Source organism: Xenia sp. Carnegie-2017, unplaced genomic scaffold (assembly GCF_021976095.1).
Source record: "Xenia sp. Carnegie-2017 unplaced genomic scaffold, XeniaSp_v1 HiC_scaffold_20, whole genome shotgun sequence".
NCBI lineage: Eukaryota > Metazoa > Cnidaria > Anthozoa > Malacalcyonacea > Xeniidae > Xenia > Xenia sp. Carnegie-2017.
In genome coordinates this window covers 11393471-11415484 of record NW_025813483.1, presented here as the reverse complement: position 1 = coordinate 11415484, position 22014 = coordinate 11393471, and the positions used below count along the sequence as shown (strand labels likewise).

The following is a 22014-nucleotide window of genomic DNA, read 5'->3' as shown; positions in this document are numbered from 1 at the left end:
TTGAAAAGAACAAAAAAATTTTATACCTGATTTCCAAGCGTTGTCCTGGTCAGTCTGATCCAGGCGACTTAGTCGGTCTTTTCCTATTTTTTTCACCCCGCAGTTTTGGCGTGTATGTCGTAGAAATACATGGTAACATTTTTATCTTCGAAATTCAATGACCCCTAGCTACTTGCAGCATTGCAATTTTCGTTAAATGTAATTATCAAAAAGTAGTGAATGAAAGCCAGCTATTTTCTCACAGCAAGTGACATCTTTCGTTGATAAACAAAAATTGACAAATTTTGTCATGAAAAACCGACTGTTTTTATTTAATTTGGGTGTTATTCATGATTAAGACTCAAATTATAAAAATAGACCATCAGGATCCTTTTTAACTATCTCATGCAGATACTAACACAACACTTATTTACTCAACTTACAAACCACAAGATATGAATCGTGTTTTTCGATTCGCTTGTTTTCCATCTTCGTAGAGCATATCTCGTTTTTTTAGTCCAGTCATTTCAATATTATGTTCATACGTACATATGCCACAAATCGATGTCCATTCGATACCTTTATACCATTCCATAAGCAAAGTACTCAACATCGTTAACCACCAAAGTAGCTAGTGAAATCATGAATCGCCATTTCGACAGATTACAATTTACAACGAACTCTTATGGTAACTTCAAGCGAAGGAAAATAGACCACTTCAATACCCCAGTTATATCATCACTTAAAGAATGCTTAGCGCAGAGTTGATCTTCTATGAGTATCAGCTGACCACCTTAGGTGGGCGCATATAACAATGGGGCCCATCATCATTATATGCACAAACAACTGACATCAACAGAGAATCCAAACTACAGATAAACATTCTTGGCCATGAATCACCATGACACATAAGCAACGAGAAACTAGTAAGAGTAATTGAAGTGAATGGCACAGGTGGTAAGGGCACTTTCACAACTCCATCCATGTGGGATCTACGATATAAGAAAATATGAAACACATGTACAAGATTTTATGATGAATATGACGTTAGTTTGCGATTTTAATTCTTAATCAGATATATTGAGAATGAGAAAATTGCAATATGTTTTCTGTTTGACGATCCAAATGGTAGAACAGTCACCTAAATTGCACGAAAAGCTACAGTCAGTTGAGTTTGAACGATGCAACAAGAACTTTCGAACGATCTCAGGCTTAACTCGTGGTCAACGAAAATTGCAGTGAAAGCTTTCATATTTCGAGGCCTGCACTAAGACTAGTTGATTATTCCACGCAACTCATACTTCTTTATATCGTTAGTAAAAAGACAGATTTACCTTCCTTTCTATAACGTTAAAAGTGACTAATTTTCCGTTGAAGTGAAAACACACGAATTTATATATGTTAGCTAACATTTCTTTAATTGACGTCATGACTATAATTTTTTATTGTGATTGGCTCCTTAGGAGCTTATCACCTTTCACAAAGACAAATTCAGTGTACTTATATTCATTGCATATATTCAGTAATGACTAATGTGACATTGAAGAAAGTAACTAAAAATCAGCATCATCAATAAAAACCATTGAGATTTTCACAAGAACAATAGAATCAAGAAGCAAATAGTTATTTAACGTCAGTGTAGTTACTTACATTTGTACTCACTTGACTTAGTTTCTCCTCTGTTCGTGGTATCTTAACAACCGAATTTTCTCACAAATATCGGAAAATCCTCTTGCTGTTGATCGGATGATGCCAAAATTATCGGCTATTACCAAGTAGTGTTGAAAACACTAACCAATCTTTTCCTTTCTTCTTTGTAGCGACTTCAGTCTTACGAGCGTATTTTCAACTGGATTTTCTATGTTCTCAAAAAGTTTCTTCAAACTCAAAGATTCCAATTCTTGTTCAGTTGCATTCAGATGTTGGCGGTCTTGATTTTCTCATCAAAACATTCAAATACATCGGCAATCAAATGAGACGTCTTTCGGTAACTTGTCGTCGATGACAGTTGAAGCCAACAACTTTATTTTGCTCTGCACATCAAAATCTTTATACTTGTCGCCTATGTGTATAGTCTTGTTCCATCTTTTATGAACAACATCTGCTTTCCATGACGCCTCGTGACTTGTATGAGGTAAAACTTGAAGTAAATAGTACCTTTATGCATGGTGTTAAGCATATCATTATATGTATTTGTTCCACATGAATTGTTCGTACTTGAACAAATTATCGGATATCTATTAAATCTAATTTTTAAAAACAAAAGGTATTGTTGCCAAACAAAAGTACTATGCTCTCCCTTCATTAATAAACGTAAAATGCAAATGACAATTTTTCTGTGATATTACGCAAATAATTAAACATTAAATAACGCAAATATGAGTTTGGGCATTAAGATGTTGGTGACGTCGTTTTGAAACTTCTCATAAAGGTCGAGACGTGTTGGAAACGATTGTTTATCACTATGAACTTGAAGATTGTTATTTAATTATAGAAATAGTGAAATAGTTCGAACTTTTGCGGCTCCGCAAATATAGACTATATAGTTACAATTGGTTCCGCTTGTTCGGTGAGCGACGAGCTCACATAAATTCTTCGACCATTTTTATTTAATTTTTGTGGTGTTAGCAGGAGATCAGACACGATGGTCAATTCTGACATAGCTTACCATGGATTTCCTAATGCAAATTATTTTTATTGAAATTCATGGTAAGACAACCTAAAATAAATGTAAATTACCGTAGAAGACAAGCATTTTTTGTAAAGCAAGACTGTAGAAGAAAATCGCATAAAATAGATAAAATACATGAAGGCGTTTCATATTCTGACAAGAAATATCCGCAGCTTTTCTATAAAAATGAAGACAAAAATATGTACAAGGTCCGAATTTTTTCTATGCCAACTCCACTCGATATTCCAGTGCGAATCCTGCCTGTTTCCTCGAAACATTCAACGCCTGACCAAAGGTCCACTATTATCAACGTGAAAGACAGAAAACAAGTGACGCTGGTAAATAATAGAAACGTGAAGAAAAGATGTGAATGAAACAAAACGTGAAAAAGAGATGTGAAGGAGAAACGTGAAGTAGAGAGCGATGTGTAGCTTAGAAGATAACACGTTATGTACTTTTTCTATTTTCTTAATTTTTGCCAAAAATTTTGGCAAGTGCTATTTGTGCCCGCACTCGATTGCACCGAAGCCGGCGTACTTCGCTTGACCTAAATCATCACGATATTAAATTGCTTTGGAATTTCTATTTAATCTCTTTGTTTTAAACATTTTAATAGAGTGCTTCATCCAATTCAAAAATACCAGGGCGGATCTTGAACATACAGACAAGAACCTCCAAAATAACGCTGACAATGAGCGTCTTTCACTCGACCTAAATCGTCTCGATAGTAATTGGTTTTGGAACCTTTATTTAATATTTTTTATGCATTTAAAAAAAGAAAGCTGCAGTTGCTACGCTGCGCTAAACCCAAAGATCATGCCATGGGCGTTAGTAAGGTTTGTATTCTAGAAATATAACACATTAAAACTATTTTCTTCCTGTCAAAATGACACATCTTGTTAAAATCATGCGCTGCCACTTTGGGGAAATCTCTAACCATATTGACGACAGTTTCCATAGTAGCATATTGTGGTTAACTCGGTGGAATGAGTTCCTAAGGATTTGCTGTTTCAGCATTTCAGACAACACTGGAATCAGTACGAAGAATCATTGACAGTTTATCATTATTATTAAATAGTCTACTGTCTTCAGCCTCATTTTCATTCACAGAAATTGTTACATCATCATGAACGACTACCCCATCTTTATCTTCATATGCATCCATTTGACTATGCTGTCTCTTTAATTCATTTAATTCGGGATCGTTCTCTCTTGCTTCTCTCTCTTCGTCAAAATCTCCTTCAGAATACTTCAAATCATCACCGAAGCCATAGTCACTTGAATTCGGTACACTGAATTTCTTATGATCGTTTTGTACTCTTCCCAAGCTTTCGCTTAGACTCAGCTCTTGTCTCCTCTGGATTAAAGGTTTCTATGCTCTCACTGTAACCTATTTAAGAAATACAAAAGTACGTAAGGCAACAGCTTCTCCACTACTTACAATGTATGTCAAAGTAGGTAGTGATGTATGAACAAAAGAGAACGAGAACTGTCTTTTACTCCCTAAAATATAAACTAAGGAACGTAGGTCAAAGGTAGATAGTGATGCATGAACAACAGAGAACGAGAACTGTCTTTACATTAACTAAAATATAAACTAAGATAACGTGTGTCAGTGTAGGTAGTGATGAATGAACAACAGAGAACGAGAACTTGAAGTGTGTTTGTGGAAAACTCAGTAAAATTTTTACAAATAAGAAATGTTACCTCGAAATTGAGTAGTAGCGTTTTGTTTATCTTGACTCATTCGGACATACTCGATCGATCTACGATTCCTTTCCATTGTAAACTCGTTTTGAATCTCTAACATTTTATTTTGCAAAACAGCATTCTGCTTTGCAAAACAGCATTCTGCGTTTGCAGTTCTTTCACCATTTCAATCAACGTTGACATGTCTTGTTTCTTTCCTATTTCTTCCCGGCTCTCATCGACTACATTGGTAGAAAAATCAGGACCGTAAAATATAAAATCCCAAACTGCGCGGGTAAAGTTGTATGTCTTGTTGGGTCTCTCCTGTAAACAAGGTATGAGTGTTTTTCTACTTCGCCATGGAAATGAAGACCTCTTCCGTTCTATGTCAATTATCATTTTCGCCTAAATCAATTAAAAGAAAAATGTTATAAATGTCATAACGATTGCTTTTATTCACCTCATTCATTCATCACCACCTACACGTTATCCTAGTTTAAGTAGTGTAAAAATTGTCCCCGTTCTCTGTTTTCATTCATCACTACCTACAATGACACACGTTATCATAGTTTATATTCTAGATAGTGCAAAGACTATTCTCGTTCTCCATTGCTCATTCATCACTACCTACACCGACACACGTTATCTTAGTTTATATTTTAGGTAGTGCAAAGACTGTTCTCGTTCTCCATTGCTCATTCATCACTACCTACACCGACACACGTTATCTTAGTTTATATTTTAGATGCTGTAAAGACTGTTCTTGTTGTCTGACGTTCATTCATCACTAACTTCATTGACATACGTTATCTTTAGGATCTAATTTAAAAGGTTCGTGAATATCCTTACCGTTTGAATGTGCTTCTGCAGCTTAGCGTGTTGCATAATGCTACTGGTATCATCAATGGCAAGGGCAAGCAGAAGGTTCATAATAATGATAGGCATAACGATCAGAAAACCAACAAGGAGGACCAACTGTAATGGATAAAATGTGTTGTAATCAGAGTGGTCACCGAGAAATGTCTGTTTAAAATCAAACTCTCCCATCGTCATCGTTGCTCCAGTTAAGATAGACACGCTAAACCTCTCAAATCCCTGTCTATCATTCATTATTACTGTAAAAGCGGCAGCAAAAGCGACCAAGAAAAATATTAAAAGACCCATGACCTAAACAAGAATTGTTGATATCATTAAACATTAGGGTAGAGGGAGAACTCATAACTTCAGCAGACAAACCTTGATTAGTGTGAAGGAAATTTTTCTCATCATGAGAATAATTATACCGTAGGAGGCAAACCTTCTTAGATACATAATAAGATTTATCCAAGCACAGAATAACGCTACAGAACAGGCCATCCATTGAAAACTTGTCTTTACAGACATACTGTCGTTACTTGGTACAGAAAAGATGAATGTTGATACGTAGAGAACACATTCCAAATAGTTGACTTTGTCCATAAAATAATTGAATTTGTAAACGAATAACTACATAATTAAATAGAGCATGTCAATATCAAGAGATCAAATTAAGGGTAGACATATTTTGTAAATTCCTTTTTAACGATTTCGCCATTCTTATACAAGGGAAAGGACAAAAAAATCAGCTCTATACACAAAAAAATTATTGTTATAGGTTTGTAGCTCGTCATTTCTTAGAGAAATGTTATAGAAATGAAGGATTGCTGTTGAAGAAAAAATGAAACAAAATAGTAATGCTGCCAATTAAAACTGTAACGTTCATCACTAAATTAAAATAAAACTAAAAAGATAAGTAAACTTTAACAAATAGCAGCCATATTGTTGACGTCATGCTATTGTTGTTCTGTAACTGCAATCACACTTTCACTGAGAAAGCCGATGTTCCAAGGCAAAATACATACGTTTTCATTCTACGTATCATTCTGCTGTCCTGAATAAGTCTCATTTTTTGTTGTCAGTCCCTAATATTTTATAACAGCTTTGCCACGAGCACAAACATAAAGTGGTATTTATAATATACATGGTTTATACGAGGGAACTTTTGCGACCAAAAACTGAATGCTAACCTGACCGATTTCTTTCAATGTTTGAGCGCCAGCAGATATGAGACAGATAAGCATCGCTACCTTAACATTTATCGACGCATTTGGTAATTCTAAATACAAACAGTTTCAATAACGAAAACATAAAACTAAACAAATTCAAGAAAATCGTGAAATAATTAATCTCCTGGAAAATGTTTCGGGAACCACTGAGTATTTTAATTAAAATACATAACAACGGTAACTCCAAATATCAAGGTTAAGATTGGAATGTCATTAAACAAAAGAATGATAGCATCTATAAACAACTACAAACAATAACGACCTTATATAACATTTAGAAATTAATTACCAAGTTTCCTTGAAACAGACAAGTCACTCAAAAGCAGAGAGCCATATACGCTACAAGTCCCGGGCTTGAGACAGGTATAGCAGAATTGAAAGGTGAAAGGTTTATCATAGAGTTTATCCTGCTCATTTTTGTTTGGAAGCATGTTGAACAGTTCATATCGACAAAGCTCGAATTCCATATTAAATATTAGTAACAAAATCCCGTGTTAATGTTAGACAATACATCATTGCTCTTCAGTGAAAAATTGTTCCACTGAAAAGAGTGAAAAATCTATGATAAACCTTTCACCTTTTACCTCTGCTATACCGGTCACAAGCCCGGGACATGTAGCGTATAAGGCTCTCTGCTTTTGAGTAGACTTGTCTCGTTTACAAGGAAGAGGAGTGGAAGGTTAATTTCTCAAATTTTGTTAGATAAGATCGTTATTGTTTGTAGTTGTTGGTTATAGCATTGTTACCGTTGTTATGTATTTTGATTAATCTTCACATTACCATCTTTGCCAACAGACGCCTTATATGAAGGAATTCCAAACGCGTAGACGTTAAGAGAAACCAAAAACAAGAAATAAAACATAAAACTTGTTGTGTACACTTTCCATCCAAATTCCATCCATTTTGCTTTAAGGTATTTACAGCAGACAGGATGACATAGGCATTGGTAACTGCTATTTCGCAACATCGCTTTGATGGCGGTCAATGGCTTGAGTTTTTTATCTCTCTTGTTTGTAACTGCGAAAAAAGGATAACTATAAGGAAAGCCTTGTAGAAAAGGAGACAGAGTATGTACACGATGAAAACAGTAAAATGAAAACATGGTTCTAAAAGCGTAGTCAGTGGCTATGTCTGTACAAAATGTCTTATTCAAATATTATAAGATATAACTAACCCAACCACGTGACTGTTTTTTTATCCAACCTTGGCGACTTTTTGCAGACAATACAATATTTCATCAATATATGGAAGCAATGATTCATAGACTGGTGGTGGTGGTGATGGTGGTGGTTATGATGGTTGTTGTGGTGGTGGTGATGGTGGTTGTTGTTGTGGTGGTGGTTGTTGTGGTGGTGGTGATTGTTGTGGTGGTGGTTGTTGTGGTGGTGGTGGTTGTTTTGGTGGTGGTGGTTGTTGTGATGGTGGTTGTTGTGGTGGTGGTGGTTGTGGTGGAAATGGTTGTGATGATAGTGATGGTGGTTGTTGTGGTGGTGGTGGCTGTGTTGATGGTGATGGTGGTTGTTGTGGTGGTGGTTGTGTTGATGGTGGTGGTTGTTGTGGTGGTGATGGTTGTGTTGATGGTGATAGTTGTGTTGATGGATAGTGGTTGTTGTTGTGGTGGTGGTGGTGGTGGTGGTGGTGGTTGTGTAGATGGTGATGGAGGTGATGGTGATTGTAATTGCTTGTTCATATTTTTAAATTGCATAAATGAAGAAAATATATAATAATAATATTTTTTTGCGTATAAAATAATGTACCACTTGGCGGAGCCATTGAGCGTAGTAGCTACTATGAGAATTGTAGCATTCTCAATTTTTTAACGTTTTTTGAGAACTTTCTTTTGATTATGTTAAGATTCACAAGTAGATCTTTATTTGCTATATAAGATAGCTTGCTCACCACACCTGTATTTTGTAAACACAAAAAGTCGTATGCAACCAAATGGTCAATACTCTCTGGGTGTCCTGTGGTTTTCATGCTGTTAGAAAGAGCTCGATACGCCACTTCGGACATATTCTTAGAAACCAACTTCGCCATCGTTCCTTCTGTACCATTTTTTGTCTTCAAAATAATCTGAACACAAGTTCAGTGTTGTTCGTAAACGACAGTTTGTCAAAACACAACAAAACCAGTACACTGAAGATGCACAAGAATAAGAAACATTAAATGAAGATATGATCTTCGCACTTTTACTGGACAATTTAAGCAATTGTCTTATGAACTTGAAAAATTCAGGTGACTCAACGTGCGAAGATCATATCTTCATTTAATTTCAAACACCGCACTGCATATAACATTCTTTAATAAGAAACATGTTGAACATATACTTACTTTCAAACCGAATGCTATGCCCTCCACCAAATTGCTATACTGACAATAGAATCAAATACAATTAAAATAGACGACAAATTTCTTTATAGCAAACATGTTTCGGCATGCTTTATGCCATCTTAAGTGCGAAGTGAATAAATATAGGGAGTTTACATGATAATATGTTATAGTGATAAAGTGGAAGTATCAATAGTTATGAATAATTATTTACAGTTGAATAAGGTGTTATTAAATGCTATAATGAAATTTGTCGTCTACGTTAAATGTCTTTTAACCATTGTGCTCTCACGAAATCATAAAAATCAAATACATTATAATGAAACATACCTCTTTCCATCTATCATGACACATCATCACCATAGCGCTTTTAGTATCGTCATTTATGATGGCCCAATCCAAGCAGTTAAAGAACTCATAATCTTCTGTAATTGCCGCCATGCTATCTAGCAAATACTTCACAACATCGGCTTTGCCTTTCACAGCTGCTGTAAGCAATGCTGTTCGTTTGTATTTATTTTCCCAATCGATCATGGAAGGTTTGAACATCACCAACAATTCAACAATATTAAGATGTCCTTTGAACGCAGCAATGTGAAGTGGACTAAACAAATTTCCATCCCTTAAGTACACAATAAATATTTTACTCAAATCTATCTTCCCTATCAATTAAGTTAAGACATTTTACAATTATCTTTTTCTCTGTAAACTTCGTTGAAGGCAAGATAGAAAATTACCTCAGTATGATTGCTCCGTTATTCAGAAGACATTTCACGACCTCTGGGCTACTGTAGTTCGCTGCTGTATGGAGCGGTGTTTTCCCTGTGGCATCGACCTTGTTGATCAAAGCTGGTTCATTGGCTAGGATTAATTCAACCACATCAGAGTTCTGTGAACTAACAGCGCAATGTAATGGCGAACGAGAAGTGTTCGTGAAGACATTCAGATCAGCGTTATATTCTAACAAAATACGGACACTCTGAAATAAAGAAATGAGCCTCCTGTAATGTACTTGTGTATGCCTTGACTTAATTTCAAAGCAAAAGCAACCCACTTACCTCAAGTAATCCTTTTAAGGCGGCATTATGAATGGGAGTATAACCGTCTATTTCTTTCTCGTTAATAAGCAACGGCACAAGATCTTTTTTCTACATTGTGTTTGATTATGATTAAAATTTAAAGCTTCGCTTTTTATATCCAAACAAAACGATAGCAACCACGTGCAAATTGTATACCTTTAGCAAAATTCTCAATGTTTCAGGATATGCAATTGCATAGTGAAGAACCGTTCTATTGCTGTCATCACGAATGGTAAAATCAGCTTTCAATTTAAGCAGTTCTTCAACGACACGAACATGACCGCGTTGAGCGGCAAGGACCAACGCAGACTGGGAGTTTTCCGTCTTTTCATTGACAAAAATCTTGGATTTTGATCCAATGTAAGAGACAATATCACTGTGATTATTGATTGCGGCTCTAGAATGAAATAAATTGTCAAAGTGATAACGTCAGGCTTAAGTCCAAAAGTCCTGAATGATTAAATGTACAGATGATACGAATGAAACGTAATTTCATCATTTATTAAAAAAAACCTACTTATGAATCGGAGTGAATCCTTGTTTATCCTTTCTGTTCAACTGAAGTAAGTCCAAATGTCTCATCACATCCATAAATCGAAATAAACTCTTCTTCATGCCATTTTTGCAAGCCGCATGAATCAAATAACCATCTCCATGTCTGATTTCTTCGCGCAAATCTTCACGAATCACATCTTCATCTTGCAGACAAACTTGTACAGTACATTCATCACCACTGTCCACAGCAACATGAAGTATATTGCGGTAATACTTGCCACCATACTCCTCGCTGAACAATAACTCTTGCACTCTGCTTTTTTCTGAAATAGAAATGTTTTATAAATACATAGGCAGCAGGAAGGGGGCGACTGTACCTTTCGTTTAAACAAATAACATTTTCACATTTCAGGAGGACAAACGAAAAATCTTTAATCCTTCTGCCGAATACGAAAGTCATTAAACAAAATACACATATTATGTTGCAAAAATCGTTTTACCGTGTTTCAGGAAAAGTTCAAGCATATTAGCATGTCCTTTATTAGCGGCGATGTACAATGGACATCTTTCTGTGATATCAACCTCTGTTATCTTTCCACCGTGTTCTAGCAACACCTTGGCGATCTCAACATGGTTGAACGTAGCGGCAAAATGAAGGGGCGATCGACCATTCACGCTTTCAACATGGTTCACAAGATCAACAATGAAGTCATGTTGCAACAAGTTATGAAGAAAATCTACATCACAAAGAGATAAGGTGATAATGAAAATCTCAGGCACTCATGTTGAATCTCGGGCACTCAAGCACTCACTGAATCAAACCCGCCCCCCTCTCCATCTTAAGCCCTTTTGCCGTGTTTTTCAAATATTATATTGCGGATAATACATTGCTCGGTTGAAGAAAGAATGCTTATTTCATAGCACATCTTTTACGCTGTTAGTAATTTACTTTCAAATGCATAAAATAGCATTTACAACATTGCAGTTTTTAAAATTTTATTTGGGAAGGGTATTTCAGGTCCCTCTGCCACATGGCTCACGCTTAACGGGGTGTCTTGTGGTTGATGCCTTCCCTGTGTAAGATCCTTAAAATATCCCTTGGCAAAGAGTACAACTATGAAATACCTTGGCCTAATCAAAATTCACCACAGATAACTTGCTACGTAGAGACAAACAACTATATGGATACGTGAATGGCAACTGCATGGCAATGGGTAAACTTACTGCGTGGTTAGTTAGAGTTGGGATTGGAGTTAGCACGAGGCTAGTGTAAGAATACCAAGAGGAATTCTATACATAATTGCTCATAGGTTGACCTACATTTTAAAGCAAAGTAATCCATTACAGCAGTGACAACAAGTTTGATAGTATGTTAATATCTATCTTCTAGCCTTACCTACGTCACCCATTCTGGTGGCTACATGAAGTACACTCTCTCCGTTCTTAGCTATCACACACTTGGTGTCTTTTACGTAATTTAACAAGGAAGTAAGAGAATTAAGACTACGCGACTCCAAAGCGTAAAATATACATGGTTGGCCTCTTTCATCAGTTTTCGAGAGTAATCTTTGAACTACAAAAGAACATTTAAATATCGAGCTGGTTGAAGGAAAAGAGATTAATATTTCATCAACGAAATACTAACTTTCACTGTCACTTCTTTTCTCTCTCAAAATATTATTGATCATTGTTTGGTCGTCATAAATTGCCGCCAGTTTCATTTGATCAGCTAAACTATTTTGCACCTTACTCCCGTTTTCGTCAACGTCACTCACATCGGGTACGGTCCCTGCTCGTTGCAAATCTGTTGTGTCTTGCTCATCAATGGGTTTCAGTCTGGCCAGGGCAAAATGTGCAGCACGATTGACTTCACTTGACAAATCATAGTCCACGCTTCTCTGGCGTCGTGGAAAACCCACGTGCCAACGCGATCTCACGTGGTTCGCCATTCGTGACAATTATCACTTGGAAAATGCACAAAAAATTCCAATGAGCAAACAACAGGGGCGGCAGAACTTAGACAATTGGCGGCTCATATTCATATATTCATATGTTAAAATCTGTAATCATTTATTGATTTAAGTAGAAACTAATAAAGAGGAAGATGCATGTATGAATATGGAATTATCAATTTTCCATGGTTTACGCATATCCATGGCACATAAGCATGCAGGAAGCCATGCTTCGCCTTTCAATATCTCATAATACTCTCGACGATACTTGACGATGTTATAACTCGAATGAACAATCAATTCGTTGTAACAAATATACCAACCTTATGACGTAATAATAAACGTTGTCACATAACCAGATGTGATTTATATAAAGCTGAAATTGACATACATACCTTTATCAAATTACGTATTGTTGAAACTTCATGAAGCAGGAAAATGGGAGCGCAGACAATACATCATTAAAATCATCACGTCGTTTATTTGACCATAGAACTACAACTGAAGACGTACGATGCACTTAGAGCTTGGTTTCTTGGGTGACTTACGTCGCCAAATCACTAACATTCAGAGTATAGAATACCAACCGTTGCATTATAGGCCTGAAGCACCATCTTTATTTATACATGGTCGTTTATACGAATGTCAGAATAATCGTCACGCGCATCTAAGACAACATGAACTTATCGCCCTTCCAAAATATCGATACAAGTTTATCCGAATATTGTCAATTTCCTACCATCAAGAGGTTAAGTAAATGATACCTGTTCATGAGCTAGATATTGATGGAATAGCAAACTATCACATTTAAGTGCTACGCATCATCGAAGACGCAAAATCATTTTCCGGTATTAACTATGCTAGAGGAAAGACATTGACCGCATGACGTCATTGAAATTGCAAAAATTGAATTTTCATCTCACGACGTTGAGACAAAACCGGATAAAACAATCTTCAAAATTTTATGTTTTGTTGAACAAACGAGAAATGAAACACGAGTCGACAATTTTAGGTATTTTTAAAGAGAGGCAAAAGATCAAGATGAAATGAAATAAATCATTTGGCTATGTAAGACTATCACTTTATAGAGTTAAGGCTGAAAACACACTGGGCAGTCGTATCAGTCGCGCGTCCAAAGCGAATTGATGCGCACGCGTCAGTCGCTTGAACGCTAGAAACACACCTGCAGCGACCATTGCGACTTTTACTGTGGCGTCTATTGAACATGGCGGAGATTTCTGTTTGTTACAGACACAGACATCACTTAAACTTTTTATTTTGGCCTTTATTATAGCTACTAACATATGAATATTTACTCAGTACAAACTACTATGTGGAGAAAAGAGAACAAGCCACTTAAAACACGCCAATATGATCATAGTCCATTACGCGTATATCGTGGATTAGGATTCCAGTTTGTAGCTCGTATTGTCCCTATTTGATAAGTCATATAAAAACTGAAAGATTCCAGTGTGAATTCATTATATATTGCCTTCGTTTTCCAAGGTATAATCTATAAATTTCGTATGATGCATATGACAGGAAATATGATATGCATTTAGGAAGTTGAAATGTATCTATTGGCCAATCAGTGTAAAGCGACTAAAGCGAACAATGTCAAAAATTCAACATGTTGAACTTTCAAAGCGACTAGATGACGCGACTACGCTACTAGCTTAGTAACTACGCAAAGCGGTAGTTTTAGACGCGCGACTAAAGCGACTGCCTAGTGTGTTTCAGCCTTTATCGTGCATTTCCGATACGCATATCTAAATTGGAAAGTCAAATAATGTCAAAACTATCGCATGGATCATAATAAAAACTTGCAAGTCTTAGAAACAAATTAATCCTCCCGAAATAGGGTTGCACCATCTGCTTGGTAAACCTATCGATCGAAGATGGTGGACATGTTTCCCAAGGGGGGAGGGCTATCTTAAAACGGAAATATTTTAGTGAAAATCAAAAAATCAGAAAATCATTTATATTGGATCAACTTCGGCTTCTGTTTTTATTTGAAAAGTTTACTGTTCGCTAGTTGAAATGATGAAAACGATGGTGTGGACATAAAGCTAGACACGAAGGTATACAAAAAGATAGACATTAAAGTTGGCAAAGGTACATACAAAGAGAGAAGACAAGTTTAACAAAAAGATTGATAAAAAGGTCGAAAAAATAGACAAAACTAAATACACGAAGGCAAACACAAAGATAAACAAAAGGTAAACACGAAGGAAGATACAAAGATGGAAGAAAGGTAGAAAGAAACATAGACATAATGATAGAAAAATAGACACGAAAGGTGGGACACAGAGTTGGGCAGAAATGTGGAAACATAGGTACACATAGGTACACAAAAGACACAACTGTAGAGAAAAGATAGACACAAAGGTAGGACAAAGTCAAGCACAAATGATGACAGAAAGGAAGACACAAAGCACAAAGCTAGATAGAAAGGTATAACAAAAGAGGTAAACAAGATAAGTGACACAAGATAGACACAAAGACAGACAAAAGGTAGACAAAAATGAATGACAAAAAGTAGACACAAAAATAGAGAAAAACGTAGACACTGAAAGGTAAACAAAAAGATTGACACAAAGTTAGGGAAAAATTAGTCATGAAAGTACAAACAACACAAAAACAGACCAAAAAATAGACATAAAGGTAAGCACAATGATGGACAAAAGGTAAACAAAAAGAAAGATCAAAAGAGAGACACAAAGGAAGACAAAAGGTATACCCAAACGTAGATAAAAAGTTAGACGCAAAGGCAGACACAATGGTAGACACAAAAAGATAGACATCATGATAGGCAAAAGGTAGATACAAATGTTGACATAAATTTAGATTGAAAGACAGACAAAAAGTTGGATACAATGGTATTCAAAACCAAAAGATACATATAATGTTGTCAAAAAGGAAGACAAAAAAGTAGATACAAAGGTATGCAAAAAGTTAGACAACAAGGTGGACAAAACTTAAAAAGTAGACACAAAGGTAGACACAATGGTAGAAACAAAGGTAGACACAAAGCTAGACAAAAAAGTAGACACTGGTAGACAAAAAGATAGAAAAAGGTAGACATAAAGGTAGACAAAAAGTTAGACGAAAAACGCGGACAAAATGTCATACAAGAAATTAAACAAAAAGGTGGACACAAAGGTAGACATAAATTTAGAAGATACGTAACGTTGAAAAGACCTCTCTTTTGATGAAGTGGAAACTTTTTTAAAATGTGTCTATTTTGGAGTTTTTTTTCAAGAAGCCGAAAAAGAATCGCAAAAAGCCCTGCGTGGTTATCTGTCGTACAGACGTAGGGTTAACTTTTTTCTCTTTTGTAGAGAAATCTAAAGTTTAAAGAGAAAGAGAAGAAAAAGCTAATTCGCCTTAAATAAAAAAATAATTTACCTTTCGTCCCTCGGGATGTATTCAAACGTTGTAAATGGTACACGCCAAGCAACAGCAGCTACCTAAAAAAACGTCAAAAAGTTGAGCGAGTGCGTCAATGCATTAATCGATAATATCCTTAATGTAACAATACATGAGTTTGGTGAACAGTCACATATGATGTTGATGTGCTGAAAACGTCGTTCAAAGTCTTTGTACAATTTGTTAACATGTCGGACAAGCTTAGTTAGGATTTCTTTTGGCAGTGAAACGTCTTCATCACAGCTTCTTATGTATTAAAGAGAGCAGCTAAAGATGGTTGTAAGATGAAGAAAAGGTGTTTTATTAAAGATTGAAAACACGGATTACTTGGATTGAGCAGTCGTACAACGCTACTGGCTGAACTAAAGATGATGTGTCGATCGTTGTTGACAGATTATGTTCAGAGTTGAGTTGACTCACTTCACCTCGCGTATGCTCAACATGACGATGCGGCCAAATATTTCGAAAACTCTTTTTAACTTCTCCAGTTTTTTCGAGGCGATCAGAAACTCGTGGCTCATGATTGTCAAGATCTTATGGCTGCAAGTATATAATAAAATTACATACATGAGTACATGAAAGCTACACGATATCATGAAAAACCATTTACCTTTATGACAAATATTTGAGATCTCAATTTGAAACTTACACGTAGAGAGGCAGCTACATCACGTATACAAAAGACTTTGATACTTCGCTGTAACAGACTAAAAGTTATACACCAAACTTATGGTAAGGTATTAACAAGTAAAACTTTGATACTTTACTGTAGCATTTTCATCACACATCATTACAGATAAGGAGAACGCAGCTCGAGACAAAAAATGAAATACCTGTTGGCAAGTACTAGTCAATACTGCAAGTACTAAGCAACAATAGCAAGTATTCCACAATACTGACAAGTATTATGCAATACTATCAAGTACCATACAACAGAAGCAAGTATTCCAAAATACTGGCAAGTACTATACAATACTAGCAAGTACCATACAACAGAAGCAAGTATTCCACAATACTGACAAGTACTATGCAATACTATCAAGTACCATACAACAGAAGCAAGTACTCCACAATAGCAAATTTAACAGAAAGCAATTGGGATAGTCGTGGGATTAAGCAATATGTTCATGAAAACAGTAAACTAGATCCGCTATATATTCGGCGAAATAACGAATAAGAAATATTTAATCCTCAGTAAAAAAATTCAGAAAACTTAAAAAACAATGAAATGTTTTGCCCAAGTATTAATTAAAAAAAAGATAACGTCTCAAGACAAAAATTTTTTAGTCTCAATTGCTCGAACAGACGTGTTTAGAAATGGCAGATAGCTGCAAGCGAATATCACGATAGTTTTCAGCCCAGAAACTCATTTCTGGACTTTCTACCATCATGTGCAATTCTTGCCGGTCAATCCTCTTTCCACTCCAATCGAAATCACCTTCACCCTCCTGACGAGTAACGGGGCACCAGCTTCATCCAATCGGATAGCATCGGCTGCCGGAGATTGACGGCCATCTGTGATAACCACAGCGACATTCGGGAACGAAGATCGCATTCCAGCTCTTCGCGTAAAGAGATCAGAATTCGCTAGTTTCAAGGCTAGATCGATACGAGTTCAGCCACGAAGATGAGGTAAGAGGTTCAGTTGAGTGGTGAGGTCATTTCTTGAATAAATATCATTAAATGTTGATGTAATGTTTGCAGTATCAATATAAACCATTAAAGCAATATGCGTCTTCCGCCAAGATATTTCTAACGTGTCTGCAATCATCTCAACAAGGTTTTTCGCTTCAGTAAATTTGTCGTTTAAAATACTACCAGACGAATCCAAAATGAAGGCTACATCAAGAGTTCTCTTGCAAGGCAATGGTGCTATAAGAAAAAATAGTAAAATAACCAATATGATTAAGAGGCTATGGACATGACTGGGGCCATCAGCAGGGATGACATTGGCAAAACAATATGCATGTTTGTCAGAATAAACATATCAAAAGAGTTCAAGACGGCTCAACAGATTAAAGCCAAGATGTATATTGAACACGGCACATATTTGTTCCAACTAAAAAAGAAGTTTTAGAGAGGCAAGTGTTTGATGGCTGCGTGACCACGAGAAATCATGTCTTATTGAAAAACATATAACGTCTAGCATAAAATTTGAAAGAACACACAAAGATTGGACTGCTATCTGGTGGTCAGAAGCAATTTCAGGACAAATCACGATTTCTACTTTAAAAAATTTGACCGAAGAATTGTAAAAAAAATAGAAATATGACTGACAATGGTCATAAATATCAACGAGTTATGGATTGCAGTAAAGGCTGCTGGGTAAGGCAGTCCGATAAATAACCTAAATGTGCGAAAGATTTAAAGCAACGATTAAATCTTTGGCGGATGCACTATTTATCGAAATTTTTGGTTGTTTGTGACTGGTATACCTATAGCTATGATTATTTCTATGCCCAATTGGTTCTTCTGAACCTCAAACGCGCGAGCAATAAAGTCAACAAGATCGTAAAAGACAAAGTAGCTACACATCATACTTACAAATCTTTGAGCAGACATCCTTAGTAAAAGCAGGAATCATCTGACTTAAAGTATTAACGGTATTAGGTACAAAGATATCCCTAGGTGATCCTGCAACGCGCTCAAGATCGCTAGCACGACTCGAGCTCAATAAAAATTGCCCTGCTCTAAACCATTCAGAATTAAGAAATTTTTCATGTATAAATAATACACGTGAATACTTATGTTTATAAATTACGAATTGTTTTTACTTCATATCTGTTATCCTTCTGATTTTGGCATCAGATCTTCAGAATTCATACGACTGTATCGCCTCCTCGATTCCTGGAAAAAAGGGCGAGAATCTTCCACAGTTGGTTCATTCTCTTTGTTCTTCTGTAAAGACTCCTGGCTGTCTTTACAATCCAGTTAAATAATTCCAACAGTTCATTTAATTATAACAGTGACGTAGCCAGCCTCTATCATTGGGTGAGAGCTCGTAGACGCATACCTGACTCATGTTGCTAACCGTTTAATTAATTTCGAAGAGTACAATGCAGCGATAATTTACCGTGTGTATATGTCACTTTTAAATTCTGGTATAACTAGCTGCCTTAAAAACGCTGGGATTGACTTAAACAACCTACCAGAGGTGAATGAGTTATTTGATGAAGACAACCCAATCTCAAATCCTTTTGCTGGTATTGACCAAGAGTATCTCCAATATGAATACTACAAGAAGGAGTTTAATCTTGTGGTAAGTTGTAAAATTGGTTTAGAATATTATAAAAAAAGTAATCAAAATTTTACAATCAATATTTCACTTTTTAGGGACAACAAAAGATTGTTCTTGGAAAATACCACACAAAGAAAAGAAGAGGAAATAGATTGAGAGATGTCGAAAAAACAGATGATGCATACTATATTCCCTTGTTGGAAAGTCTGCAACAGCTTCTTAATGATGAGCCAATTCTTAACGAGGTTTGTGTTGATTACATCTGCATGTGATGTATGTATATAATTGTCCATTGAACACAATGCTGAATATAGAAAATTTTAATATTACCATTGCCTTAGCTTTGTTCTGCACATGACAGTATCCGATCCAATTTTGTGTAGGTGGAAATTGGGCCAGGTGCATTTCTTAATGATTTCTTTCATTCAGATACAATATATAGTTATAGCTCAATGGTGCATCCATTATCCTGAGTTGGTTTTATTTTTTATGTAAGCTACAGCTACAGTAATTATAGAAACTTATGTTCGTCTTTCTGAAGGTAAAACATTATATGTTGGTGATGTTGAAGAGAGTGGGCTCATTCGAACGAATCTCCTGAAGTGAACAGACAAACACCATTGTATAGGTAAGTCAGATTGATGTAATTAGTCAGGTGACTGAAATATCTTCATTGTGAATGATGAAATTGCTTGAAATTGCTCTTTATTTACTTGCTTTTCAGTAAAGTTTATGTACACAATTAATTGCTGTGAACTAAATAATATTAATATTTTTCCTATTATAATTTTAGTACCAAATGGATTACTATCAATGGAACAAAATATAAAGTAGGAGCTACTGTCCACATTGGTTATGATTATGTTGAATTTCCCCAGTTTTGGGAAGTTATTGGTATTTATATCATTAACCAAAATGTTGCAAATGCCATGTTTGGTATTTCAAGAAAACAGACTGTCAGGTTTTCTGAACATTATCAGGCTTATGAAGTTGCTCAGTCAAAACAGAAGGAAATTAAAATTAAATATTTTAAAGAGTTAACCTCACATTTGCCATTTAACTTGATAAAGCCATTTGGGTGTAACACAAAATACATTTGCCATAGATATGAAATAGATGTAGAATAAATTTTACTTTCCTGAACACAGCATATTCATGCATTATCGTAATGTATATATTATGGCCTTTCAAAAAAGCTGATTATCTTTGGTATAAATTATTCTATTTACTGTTTAACCTGTGTACTTATTATCAGTGAATGATTTAAAGGGGGGGGGGGCAGGTGCACAGGGGTGCTCACCCATCTATGTTCTGGTCAACACGGTTGCATTTAGGTGTGCCAAAACGGTATTTCTTATTAATTTTAGGTTTTAAAGAACTCACAAAGCCAAGGTTCCCTCTATAAAATCCATGCTTAATCCAGCTCTGGTTAATATAACATATGTATTGCCGCTATTTTTTACGAAGTTTTTAAACTGTTTAAATGAACGCATAAGTCAACTGTTCTGTTATCCGTGTCAGAACGAAAACAGCTGCAGTTTGATATAAGTATAAAAATAAGTTAAAAAAACAGTTAAAATAAGTGTTATTTTGACACCCATGATTTTACAAGGAGAGTGGTGCAGAAATAACGCCCTTTATAAATTATTGTAACTCTTGCTAATGGTGTTAATTTAACACCAACCACTTAACACCAAAAAAACAGTGTTACTTTAGCACCTTTGTGGCAGAACAAGGTGCTATTTCAGCACTATTAATTAGGTGTTAAAGTGTTGAGGTGTAAATTTGACACGCTACAATATGTTTAAGGTCATATGTTGTTAAATCAACACCAATATTGGTGTTATAATAACACCTTTTATTTAACACCACCGGTGGGTGTCAGTTTAGCACTAGAGAAAGTGCTAGTTTAACACCTCAAAAATAACAGTGTATATGTCACTATGTGACATAATATGACATATAAACAAGGTACGATATTGTAATACTAATAACTTGCTTATGTATCGATAAAGAAGAATATAGCAAGGTTTTCTGTTTAAGGAACAAGTTCTTTTTTTGAGATGTTTCTTTATATAAATAAAAACGCTAAATATACAGTGGTATGAATACTATAATGACGTTATCACTTGTCACTTTTGTAACTTCATATTCTTTCCTTCATTCGACACCTCCCCCAAGCTAGAATTAAAAATTATGACTATAAGTTACTATCGAAGGAAAAGTGCTAGCCAAACATTGCTATAGGCTTAGCTGAGTGGTTTCGTGTTCAAGCTATACATTGCAATTTAGCTTGGATTTACTAATTTTCTTCAAGACAGGTCTGGTGGTGGTGAATGTTAATTGGCGTGATATGAACGATAGATCGAACTCAGACATTTTGTACATGTGTGTGCCTTTAAAATTAAACATTGTGTTGGCAAGGTTTATTTCAATAAACTTTGGGCTGTTTTTCATTTCATGTAATTTTTTGTTCAAAAATACGAAACATTAATCTCTGCTAAAAATATTGTTTGAATATATATGAAATTCACATTTAATTCACCAGAGATTGTGTGGTAATCGATTTCTCAGTAAATACTGAAAATAGAAAAGTTCTTCTTTCAATAACCACCCTTAAAAGCAAACCTTCCAAGCACTCCAATTAGGCACATCAGAAAGAATACTTCTTTTGATTAGAGCTATGCGACTATGTCGATGATATTTCAGGGCACGTGTGTCAAAATTTGACGACTGACTTTTATCGTGGATGGTGGTTTGGTACGTATACCATGTGGATCATATTGGTTATTTCAAAGTTTATAGAGGACATTGGCGGGTAATGTGATTATAGTTATGATTGCATGGATAAATGTGACTTTTTTATATAGGATCATAAGTTTTTTAAATGTATGCCATTGCATTTAATAAACGCAGTGTTTTGGGAGATGTACCCAAAGGCCAGGAAATTAAAAAGAAAACGTGAATATTCCTGATAGCCATAATAAATAATATTATGACAAAATGGCTTTGCTTGGCTTCAAATGTGGACACTGTTTTTTTCCAAAACAAAACAAAATGGGAGGGAAAA

At 35.6% G+C, this 22014-nt stretch overlaps 1 protein-coding gene, 2 long non-coding RNA genes and 1 pseudogene across 3 annotated transcripts; 1 reads left to right on the top strand and 3 right to left on the bottom strand.

The window, feature by feature from the left end:
* Positions 1–3381: 3381 nt before the first annotated feature.
* Positions 3382–4488, bottom strand: LOC124442245. The gene is made up of 2 exons (XR_006947186.1): positions 4358–4488; positions 3382–4040 (listed from the first exon to the last, which is right to left on the bottom strand). It is a non-coding gene; the product is annotated as an uncharacterized LOC124442245 (long non-coding RNA).
* Position 4489: 1 nt separating this feature from the next.
* Positions 4490–13124, bottom strand: LOC124441687 (transient receptor potential cation channel subfamily A member 1-like; the record flags this gene model as incomplete). The annotated part of the gene is made up of 16 exons (XM_046992154.1): positions 12673–13124; positions 11971–12289; positions 11722–11898; positions 10826–11062; positions 10348–10648; positions 9987–10227; positions 9810–9899; positions 9489–9730; positions 9082–9373; positions 8755–8793; positions 8328–8496; positions 7204–7440; positions 6385–6473; positions 5576–5824; positions 5189–5506; positions 4490–4744 (listed from the first exon to the last, which is right to left on the bottom strand). Coding segments are annotated over exons 2-16 (3240 nt in total), but the record flags the coding sequence as incomplete, so codon positions are not given.
* A 3797-nt stretch (positions 13125–16921) lies between these two features.
* Positions 16922–18268, bottom strand: LOC124441686 (annotated as a pseudogene).
* Positions 18269–19465: 1197 nt separating this feature from the next.
* Positions 19466–20180, top strand: LOC124442246. The gene is made up of 2 exons (XR_006947187.1): positions 19466–19572; positions 19738–20180. It is a non-coding gene; the product is annotated as an uncharacterized LOC124442246 (long non-coding RNA).
* The last annotated feature ends 1834 nt before the right edge of the window (positions 20181–22014 follow it).